Genomic DNA, 11,131 nt, shown 5'->3' on the forward strand with positions numbered 1-11,131 from the left:
AAAAATAACACCTTAGAATCAATAAAACAATTTCCTTACTTAAATTAATGTATTTTAGGTCTTCAAAATGTTTTTAAAAATACAATTGAAATTATATGGGTCAAGTCGAGTCGGAATCGGGTCCCTATATGGTTAGGTTGGGTTTAGGAATCATGTATTTTTTAGCCGGGTTGGAGTGCTGGAGGGTCGGGTTAGGGTTGAGGCAAACCCGACCCATTGACATCCCTACTTCGGGCAACTTGATAACTATTGAATTTGACCTAAGTCCATAGCGTGAGACATCTATTAGATCCTCTGACTTGCCATTTCCTACAACTTCTCCTACCATAACCCACATCTAAATTTGAAGCCACCAATTCTGATGTAGCACGATCTGGTCGCTCCCTACTAGAAGGTAGCTCGAACATTAGTTCTCTACGCGGCCGGGTCGAACTGCAAGACAAATAGGTTAGAGGTCCTGGGGTGCCTTACCTAGTGTGGGCACTCCGATGTTTAAGTTAGCGTAGGAGATTTTTGAGAGAGTTGAGAGCTTAGAATGCTAGTGAGAGAGCTAAACTGCACGTACCTTATGAGGATGATAGTGATACCTTTATATAGGTGAGCTTCCGTAGGCCTTACGATACGCCTCCGAGCTTGCTGGCCCGCCAAATTCGGAGTCAGTTCTGCACCCAAAGGTGAACCCTATGCAAGAGGATAAGGCTTATCCAGCCAGGTCCATTCGATTCGAGTGGGATACATATAAGATCCACTAACGTGCGACATGATCTCGAAGATATTGGAGACAGCTGGATCCCTTCTAGAAAGATGCTATGTGGCATTTCAACAGATCGGGGGTATGACGAGATGTTTGGTCATCGGTCTTAGTTGAGTGACCTAAGGTGCCCAAGGTGATCTAGCCTGCTGAGGTGTTTTGAAATGCTGAGATGTCACCTAATCGACAGGTTGCTCCACGTGTCACCATGCTACTGGGTCAGGCCAAATTATCCCTCATCAAATTCAAATAAGGGATCAAATTTTCACTTTTGATCTTCATCAAAACCGACTTTAGTTTGGTAAGGCTACGCTTGTTTTTAGTGTAAACTTCATCAATGGAGTTCAACATCTATGGGTTTAAAATTAGTGAACCATTGGAACTAATGTTTTAAAACATTTTTAGATGTAAACCTTACACCGAAAACCAATGTTTTAAAAAATGACCTAGAACCAAAACCATTCTAGCCATCGGTTTCTGGGTCGATGGTTTGACCATCTAGTTCGAATAGATGGCCCATTCTAACAAAAAAATTAAAAAACAATAATTAAAATAAAAACACCCTAAAACCGTTGAATAGGTCAAACTGGTTGACGGTTCAACCACCTGGGTCAATGGTTCATTGACCAATTCAATGATTTTTAGCCAAGGACCAGGTTTGGAGTTAAATAGAACCGATTGCCTGAATGGTTTTGGGCCAAATAGTCCAATAGTCCATGCCAACGGGTAGAATTTTACACCAATCTCATATACAGTGAAAACAAACGCAGCCTAAAAGAATTTCTCATATTATAATTTTCAGATTTAATACGAGGTTTTCTCGAAAGCATACCGGAACTGACCAGTGACCATGAACACCCTTGGTTAATCGGCACCAAAGTGATTGTTAAACTCCTCAGTCCTCATGACCGGCCTCGCATCAGGCATGTCAGTGTCAACTGTGCAATGCCAATTTATTTTAGGAAGAATGATTGATCAGTCTAAGTCAGAATTTTGTAATTCCACCCATTTATAGAGAGCTACTAATAGATTTATTCTAATGGGATTCTTGGAATCTTCACATTCATTTTACTTTACTATCAAATAGTCCAAAATACCAAGATTTCTCTTCTGCCGTTGGCACATTGGCCATCTGCGCAGTCCCCAGTGACCTAAATTTTTCTTGGGTATAAAGATACTTCCCTTCTTCAACATGCTTCTTTTCCAGCAATCCTACCTGAACCCAATCGCCTGTCGTTTAATCACTAAAGCTCACTTCTACCCACATCGCAGGCTATTCGTCTCTCACTCTCCGACTGACCCCAGTCCTATCACCAAAACTCCCTTATCCATCTTCACCCGAACCTCTTCCACCCACCCCTTAATCCTCACGAGGTGTAAAACCCCAAATAGTAGCCCATTCCCCATTATTTCAGAAAATGATTCTACTAAATTATTCAAACCTCAACAAGTAAAAGAAGAAATCCAAGATAGGACTTTCTGGGGTGCAGTCAGTCTGATTATAGGAACTGCCGTTGGACCTGGAATGCTGGGTCTGCCCTCTGCAACCATAAGATCAGGTCCACTTCCATCAACCATTACCATACTCCTGTCATGGGTTTATGTTGTTTCGTCAATCCTCCTAGTTGCGGAGCTAAGCTTTGGAATAATGGAAGAAGATGTGGTTGGAGAGGTAAGCTTCACTAGCCTTGCAACTAAAACACTGGGAAATAATCTTGGCACGTTTGTTGCTGTAGTCTATGCCTGCCTGAGCTTTTCTCTCTTGGTTGCCTGTGTCTCCGGCATTGGCTCCCTCATTATTCAGTGGTTTCCTTGGATGAATCCTGTGATTACTCATGCCTTCTTTCCTTGTATTGTTGCAAGTGTAGTTGGATTTTTCCCATTTAAGGCCATTGATGCAGCCAACAGATTCTTGTGCTTCATTATGCTTTTGTCCATATCTGTACTTGTTTTTACTGGTTTATCACTAGGAAGATCCAGCCTTCTGAGTTCTTTCGCTTATGCTTCATGGGTTCCATCTGCAATCCTGCCTGCCATACCTGTTACTGTACTTACGTTGGGGTTCCATGTAATAACCCCATTTATATGTAAGATTATTAAGAAAATGATGGATGCTCGCAAGGCAATACTATTAGGTGGAGCAGTTCCCCTGATCATGGTACTATCATGGAATTTGGTTGTTTTGGGCCTTGTAGGTACTAAAGCTGATTACTCTCAAGATCCTATTTCACTCTTGCTCTCTGTAAATCCCTCAGCTCTTCCTGCAGTTCAAGGTTTTGCATTCTCTGCGTTGGCAACAAGTTTGATAGGGTACACAGTTAGCTTCCCCAAACAGCTTTTGGATACATTGGAGTTGATTAAGGGGAGAACTGAATCTAGACAACTTAAGTGTGCTTCAGAGGCTTCTAATGATGGTGGAATGGGAAAAGTTGGTTTTGCTGTCTATTCAAGAGGGTGCAACCTTGGGACTCCAGGGCAGGTTTCCTTTATTGGATCAAGATGCATTTCTGGTTCAAAATCTAGACAATCCTCGACGGGTGAAGGCTTCAGTTCAGCTAAATTCTTTGTAATGCTGTTTGTACTTGGCATTCCAGTCTTCCTAGCTTCTTTCTTCAATACAGCTTTCTCTAAAGCTCTTGACTTTGCTGGCATTTATGCAAATTGCTTTCTGTTTGGTATCCTACCTCCGGTGATGACTTGGATTTATCGATCCAGGAAGAAAAACAGGTATTCGGAAGAATCAAACTTCTGCAGTAAATGCTAGTAGGCATGACCAATTTTTTATGTTAAAAAAAGAGAAAAAAAAAAGAAAGCAAAAATCTAAAAATGAGAAAGAAAAAAAAAGAAATATATCAGTAAACTAAGGTTGTTAAGCTTATGTTAACCCAACACAACCTCAAAATGCCCTTCCCTGCAGTTAAACCATGCTTGGATGCTTGGTTCCAGGGTTGATCTGTTTACTGAAAATACAACTCTCCTTTTTTTGACATATTCAGAAAGAGGTCTTGTGCAATAATTACTTAAAATTAGGTCTCTTGCTCCTCCAAGGCCTTTGATATTCCTTTTCTATTGGCTTTATTGATCCATCATTGAAGGAGATTTTCAGACTATTTTTAGAGGGATTTCTGGTTCTCTCCTTGACCTAAAAGTTCAGAGAGGAGAAGCCTTTAGCAGTTAGGATAAAACTCTCATTCAGGTGGGCTATGAGGGTTGCTAATTTTACGGTTGATATGCGTGATAGGAAGGGTGTTTGGAGGAAGATGATATGGGGTTTGTCGTTACTGGTATGGTATTGTATATTTTGCACTTATATATCTTTTCCCATGCTTTGACCTCATTTCTCTTGCAACCTCTCTTCCCCTTGAGGCTTTAGTATTTTGCCATCCTTTTTTATTTGATAAAGTGTTTCTGATTGTAAGTATGGAAAGGAAGTCGATTAACTTGATCAAAATCATGTATTTGGCTCCAGTACCCATGGTTCCTTGACAATTACAATGCCATTTTACCTGTTATGCATGTTAACCTTCATAAGAGATAAATTTCTTGAAAACTTTGCAGTTATTCATTTAAAGTCTCATAATTTCTGGATAAATAGGTACCATACAGGGCATTTTCCAAGACACAAATGGATATTTTATGGAACCCCCAAAGCATGGAATAGGTTGGATGGTTAAAACAATCCAATTATGCTCACTTTTGGTCTAGTATGACCCCTAAAAAATGGAATATATTGGACGATTAAAATTATCCAATTATGTTCACTTTTGGTCTAATAAGATCCCCAAGGCAGTAGATCCCTACTTCTTTGCAAATTGGTGATTTTCACTTGTAGAATCTTGCTTTGTTGATTACAAGATAAAGTATAACATTGTTGTACATTTTCATTATTACAGATCATCGACTTCTGAGGTTGCTAACATCCTACCTGGGGGAGATGGTGCTCTTCTGCTACTCTTTGGCATTTCTATCATATTGGCTGTTTGGCATTAAATGGATGGCAGCCATAAGGTTTAATAGCAAAACAGGGTTCCATGAACAAATTCAAGGCAAGATATGTTTTTTTTTTTTTCTCTTTCTTATAAAGTGGAAGTTTTATATTTCAATTTTTTAACAGAGCTGAACTTTTTATTTGACTCTTTACCTCTAATTATTTCATATATATTTTTCTAGGTATCAGTTTCTATTTAGAAATATAATGAAAGAACAACATTATGCAGAGAAACAATTAGTGTTGCCTCCACTATAATCTCGAATTTCCCAATGGTTATTCCTTGAATGAAATTCCAATTGTGAATATATAAAACATGAAAAAGGTTCACTTTTCAAACTTCAGATGCAGCTAATGGCTATAGATCAGATTATGAAAGAAAAAGAGAAACAGAAGATTATGAATGGTTAGATACAACTAGCACACAAGGAGGCAGGAGCATATCTTAAATAATAGTTTTGATCCGTTAGAAGATTGAATAATCCTTAAGTATTCACTTACAGATTTTCTTTTGTCATAGGATTTTGTTATGATACCCTTTATTTAAAGAAATATCTAGCAATGCCTATTAAATTAAATGTAATAAATTACCATTCAATGCCATCAGCTCTAAATGCCAATGCTTAAATGAATATTTTGTTATCTCTATGCAGTAGAAGGTTATGAATGTAAGCAATTGAGTAGAATCTTTACCATGCCCTGAATTAACAGAAACATGGAATGACATGTATGCCATCTACATCTCAATTATGCATGATAGACAAACATTTGAGAAAAACAATTCAAATACTGTTATGACAAATAGAATAAATCGAATCCTGCACTGAATCTAGATAGTCAACTCAACTTGAGAAGCCTTAATCACAACTCTGCACTCAATCTAGATATTTATGTTTAAGAGTTCACAGGTTTAGCTAGTAAACAAGCTCAATGCTTGAATTAAGATAAAAAAGAAGTTGCCAGCTTGTATTTATCTATCCATCAAGCAGCAATGAGCCGAAGCTTCAAATCAAAATAAAGGAGGTTAGGAGGCTTCAATGTATCATGTTGCACTTGCATTTGGAATACAGCAGTTATTTTTGTTGTCAAAATTTATGATGAATTACAATTTACAAGGATGTACAGAGGATAACAAGAAACCAACCACATAAAACTCTGTGGAGAAACTACTGATTTTTTGCAAGAGAAGATGGGGAAGCCATCCAGAAGAAACTGGAATTGCATAGGTGGATGATGGCATGAAGTTCTCTCTGACATCAGGGTGGAGAGAAAATTTAGTTTTCATTAGAAGCTAAATCATTCATAATGGAGGAAATTACTGGAAATGGGACTGTGTTTCTAACTAGAGAAAGGGTAGTGTGGGTTAAAGGTTTTGTGGATGCAGATTTTTATTGAACCAAAACGAGCAGTGGAGGAGTGGAATTGGTGGAATCAACCAATTGTTTATGGTAGAGAGACAAGGAAACAGGAAAGGAAGGTTAATAAGAATCAGAGTGTTTTTTTTGTTTTTGGCAAAATCAGAAGGCAGTGTATTATCTCTAAAGATCTTTTTGAGGGTGCTGGAGCCTGGAGGACATTATTAAAATTTTCAAAGTCAGGGACAATGCTGAATAGATTGAAGACTCAGTTACTATCACGGCATCCCCTCAAATTCCAGTGATATGGGTGGAAATCAGGCAAATGAGCTAGGACAAAGTAATAGTAGTATTGTTGAAAAATAAAGTAAAAGATTGGAAGTGGAGGAAATGCTTGAATCTGAGATCAGTATGAGAAAGCAGCATAATTGTCAAGGCCTCTAGGCAATAGAATTTTACAAAGGAAATGAGCTAAAGTTCCATTTGGTTGCTTGTAAATGAAGGGTAAATGAGCTATTTGCATAGAAAATTTTATTGTTTGGTGTTTTGTCGCATGTGAAAATGTTGATATTTCCCAAAAAGTCTTTTATCTGCTTTTCCCTAAAATTTTGGAAAATTTTATCTTCTGTTGCTTTGTAGCCAAACTTTGTTTTACACCACTTGTAAGTTGTAATTGGTTTTTATGTAAATGAAAGGAAAATAAAATTTTCATTGAACAAGGGGGGAAATATATAGATAAAATATTTTAGCCTGAACAATCTTCCATCCATCTAGCTTGAAACAAATAATAGAGGCAAAGTCCCCCCACCCACACACACACACACACACACCCAAAAAAAGAAAAAGGAGACGAGATGAAACCTAATGTCATTTTCCTGTTTAATATCATTCCAAAGAAATCGTTGATCATTTATTTTCCTTCCTGATATATGCAACCAAACACAGCCTAAAAAAAAAGCCAAAAAGAGCTCCTTTAGCTTCTTGAATAGTGTGTGTGAGGGTGTGTGGTGCATGTATGCAAGTAAAAATAAATGGGTAAAAGCTAAAAAGATGAAAAACAATTTAAATTTTGAATTTTTTTCATTGTAATTCTTTGATTGAATTTAAAGTTTAAAATATTTGGACAAATGATTTATAAATATTTAATGTTATTAAAATACTATTATATATAAAAATCAAGTTCACTTTAGCTCTTTCACCTATTACAAGTATTTCTTCATACAGACCAATGAGATGATCCCTCATCAAAGAATGGTCCACATCAGATTGAGAAGTAAGACCGTAAACCAGAAAGCAGAGTGCCTTGTCGGGAAGATCCCTCCATGGAGATGCAGCAGCTTACTCAAGATTAGCAAGCTATAACCGAGAGATTTGAGGTGGTGTATAGGCATACATGGCGTGAAGGAAACCAAGCTGAGGATTGTCTCGCAAACAAAGGATTTAAGATATATTAACATCATTGAGGACTCATGTGGGACCTTAGTTTCATTATTCTTATGGAATATGAACTCTTGGGGTCGGGCTTTGGGCTTTGCATAGGTTTGTTTCTTTAGTCTTTTATTTCTAATCTATGTTTTGTCCTTAATTATTGAAAAAAAAAAAACAGAGTGTCCATCTAAGTTCATTCTTACTGATGGGTATTCTATTTGTGGTTCAGAGTTGAATTTCCTTCTTAATTGGGCATGGACCACTCTTTGACATGGGATTTATCATATTGGTTAGTATGACGGAACACTCGTACAGGTTTATGAGACAAAGTGAACTCAAGGCACCTCTGCTCAGGTCCAGGTGGTTTGGTTGGTGTGGTAACACGCACAGGTGGGTTTGCCATTGGGAGAATTCAAGTATTCAACGTTGTTTTTGTAGGCAAATATGCTACACAATTGGGGTAGTCAATGGAAAACTTATTTATTTTTTCTGGTCACCACTTAGCCGGGTAAGTGATACCAGGTGGGAAAAGTCAAAAAATTATCAATACTTGGATGGAATGGCCTTTTATGGTCATTGTCTTATCTAAAATAAAAAAATGGATAAATATATTTATCCGAATAGATATTTTTTAGGAAACATATACCCAAATAAATACATTTACCCGAGTAACTTTCCAAAAAGCGAACTGGCCTTACGTGTACCACCTCTCGCCATGAATACAGAGTTTGTTATTTAGATGATCTAACTTATGCAATGCACTGTTATACATGTAAGAGATGTTAGTGCAGCACTTGCTTAGAATGCTAGTACAGTAAGTCAAAAAGGTATTTTGCAACCCCAAGGATTTGGTCTCAAATTTCAAATTCAATACCCAACTTAAAAATTAGATCATATATGCAAATAAGGGCTTTAGTAGTGAAAAGTTATTTAAGCTAAATTTACACTTGGATCAATCTATAAGAGACCAGATTTAAGGACCTCCGTCCAGAAACCACAAGGGATTAACTATAAAATGATGGATTGACGGTGGATATATAATTTCTTTTGTCAATCCAAGAAAAAAGGGTGGAACGTAGTGCTTCTACAATGTTGCTTCAAGCAAGGTTAAAAAAATTGTAACGTATCGGGCCCTTCCCAATATGCCCCTATAGGGGTTGTATCAGGTCAGGGTCCAGAGGGTAGTCGGGACTTAAACTGGTCCCTCTGAACCTAAATCAATAAAAAAAATAAGTAAAAGCTAGAAAAAGACTGATTATCGATACTTTGAACCTTGGCCTCAAGTAATTTTTTTTTTGGTATTTGATGCTATGCACCATTAATAACTTCCCCCTGACCCCTTTTCCCCAAAGTGTTTGTTGTGGGATTTGATTCCACGTCAATGCTGAAACAACCCAGCCCTCCGTTGGTTTGCCTCAAGTTGAAGACATGCTTGCTTTGAAGGTTAAATCTTTTGTTGTAGGCTCAGTTTGGAAATAGTACAAATATAAATACATACAAAATAATATAAAATACAAGGTTTTGTACTCTACATATTTGTATTTGTACTCCTTCCAAACTGAGCTATAGTATCCACTGGATTTTAGCACGTTGATGCCTTGATGGTGCTTTATGTTTACTTCGATATTGCTAAACCACTAAAATTGAAACCATATGTGAGTGAAGTAGGAACCATCTCAAAGCATATATATTTTCTAATTAACTTGGATATTTTAACATACACTATTTATTATTTGAAGGTTATTGGCAACTCTATTATATTTCTTTTGTCATAGGGGTGCAATCGAGCCGAGTTGAGCCAAATTTCTGCATGTCTTGGCTCGGTTCAATTAAGATACTATTAGACTCGAACTCAAATTCAAGTTTAATTCGAATTTTATTTTTTGGTTCAAGTTTGATTCAATTAAATATTCGATGAGTTTGACTTGGCTTGAAAATATGAAAATGAATATATTTTTGTATTTTATAAATATATATGATATATTTTTAGAATACATAGTATATATATTCTTATATTATATATAAAATATTTAATATAATTTATAATATATATTATAAACTATATTTTTATATTCTATAATATATATTAGTCAAGCCAAACTCACAAGCTTTCAAGCCAAACTTTTTATTGGTCAAGCTCAAATTCGAATAACTAATTGATCTTACATCAAGATTTGAACTGGATTAGAATTGAATTCGAGCGCCAATTATTCTATTAGATCTCGGTTCAATATCAACCCCACTTTATAATACTATATAAAGGAGGAATAAAAGTACTTTAGGTTGGGAATCAAAAGTGGTAGCACCATCTTTTCTATGGATAACAAAAGAAGATCAAAGTCCATTTCAAAGGTGTGCAGATGATGGTATCAACTTGACAATCTTCTCACAACCACCAGGTCATTTAATTGGGTGAATTAATTGGTATACATGCACCTAAAAGGAACTTACTTTTCTTAATCAAGATATTAAATGCCTCTTTTTGTTGGGAAGGAATATTATAAAACAGGCAATCTAACTTTGATGTTATACCAATAGAGGATGACAAGTTCAAATTGGTGAAGCAACCATAGGGAAGGGTAATAGAGGATGACAATCACACGGACCTCACAGCCCCATTCCACCGTGTATTAGGAATTTTTCCCCATTAATAACACAAAGGATGGGAGATGTTCTCAATACATGGTGGGATGGGGTTGTGAGTAGGGGTGGCAATTTTTGCACCCAATCCGTTGAATCCATCCAACCCATCCAATATCTAATCCGCCCAATCCGCCTATTTACTTGGCAGGTTGTGTGATCAATCCATCATCAAATCCGTCCATTTAAATAGGTTGAGTTGGGTTGGGGATAACCATTGGGTTGACCATTACAGATATAAGTATTAATTCTTTAGCATTTTTTTTTTATTTTTCTTCATTTGAATTAAATAATTTATAATTAATACATTAATTTTCTATTAATTATTGACTAAATTTAGTTTTATCTTGAATCAACACACTTCACAAAACATAAATCCAAATCAATTTGACCCGAGTTCGGACCAGTTCAACGCGGTCCGAGCGGATGGTTCGATGTCCACGTGCTTTGCCCGATCTGGACCGTTCGGTTGACCAATATCCACACAATATGAATCCGAATTCGGACCGACCCGATTTACTTACGTTGACCCGCTTTGGGTCAGCCGGTTCGGTCCCAAACCCGTGCACAAACCTGATATGGTTTGGTCCAAGTCAATCCACCATTGACTGAATCAGTCCGATCTGGTTTGACCAGACTGATTCAGATCTAAATGGTTCAACTACCCTTGATGTGATTAGCTCGAAGATAATCCAATTAGATAGTTCAAGTTGGTTTGACCGATTTGAACCTAAGTGGTTTGGTCAAACCCGAAATCCAAACATAGTCAAATGGGTTCGCTGTTTGTGTAAAAATAAAATGCATGTAATGTGATTTGAACTTTCACCACTTGTGTAAATAGTAACTATAATTACCAACAAGCTATGACCAATTTATTTGTTAAGAGAGAGTTAGTTATTGTTTAAGTCTATAAATATAAGATTAATGAATTTGGGCAAGTTGGATTGGATAAAAGCTGATTTGGTTAAA

The 11,131-nt window shown here is 36.8% G+C and overlaps 1 protein-coding gene across 2 annotated transcripts; it reads left to right on the forward strand.

Moving 5' to 3' along the window:
• Positions 1–1,601: 1,601 nt before the first annotated feature.
• On the forward strand, positions 1,602–7,826 carry LOC104611189 (Tryptophan/tyrosine permease). Of its 2 annotated transcripts, XM_010278149.3 has the most exons (4): positions 1,602–3,478; positions 4,645–4,797; positions 7,319–7,633; positions 7,752–7,826. In XM_010278149.3, exons 1-2 carry the CDS (start codon positions 1,944–1,946, stop codon positions 4,739–4,741), a joined length of 1,632 nt encoding a protein of 543 aa, XP_010276451.1. In that variant the 5' UTR covers positions 1,602–1,943; the 3' UTR covers positions 4,742–4,797; positions 7,319–7,633; positions 7,752–7,826. The 2 variants fall into 2 exon arrangements, with proteins under 2 accessions (XP_010276451.1, XP_088753249.1); XM_088897123.1 differs by having other exon boundaries at positions 7,319–7,826.
• The last annotated feature ends 3,305 nt before the right edge of the window (positions 7,827–11,131 follow it).

This window comes from Nelumbo nucifera, chromosome 2, assembly GCF_055504915.1.
Source record: "Nelumbo nucifera cultivar China Antique chromosome 2, China Antique-T2T, whole genome shotgun sequence".
Taxonomy (NCBI): Eukaryota; Viridiplantae; Streptophyta; class Magnoliopsida; order Proteales; family Nelumbonaceae; genus Nelumbo; species Nelumbo nucifera.

What these genes read in the sequence shown, in the direction of transcription:
- LOC104611189 (XM_088897123.1), top strand. Translation starts at nt 1,944, where the DNA reads ATGCTTCTTTTCCAGCAATCCTACCTGAACCCAATCGCCTGTCGTTTA. An exon ending in CGATCCAGGAAGAAAAACAG is followed by an intron (nt 3,479 to 4,644) that starts GTATTCGGAAGA and finishes TCATTATTACAG; the next exon opens with ATCATCGACTTCTGAGGTTG.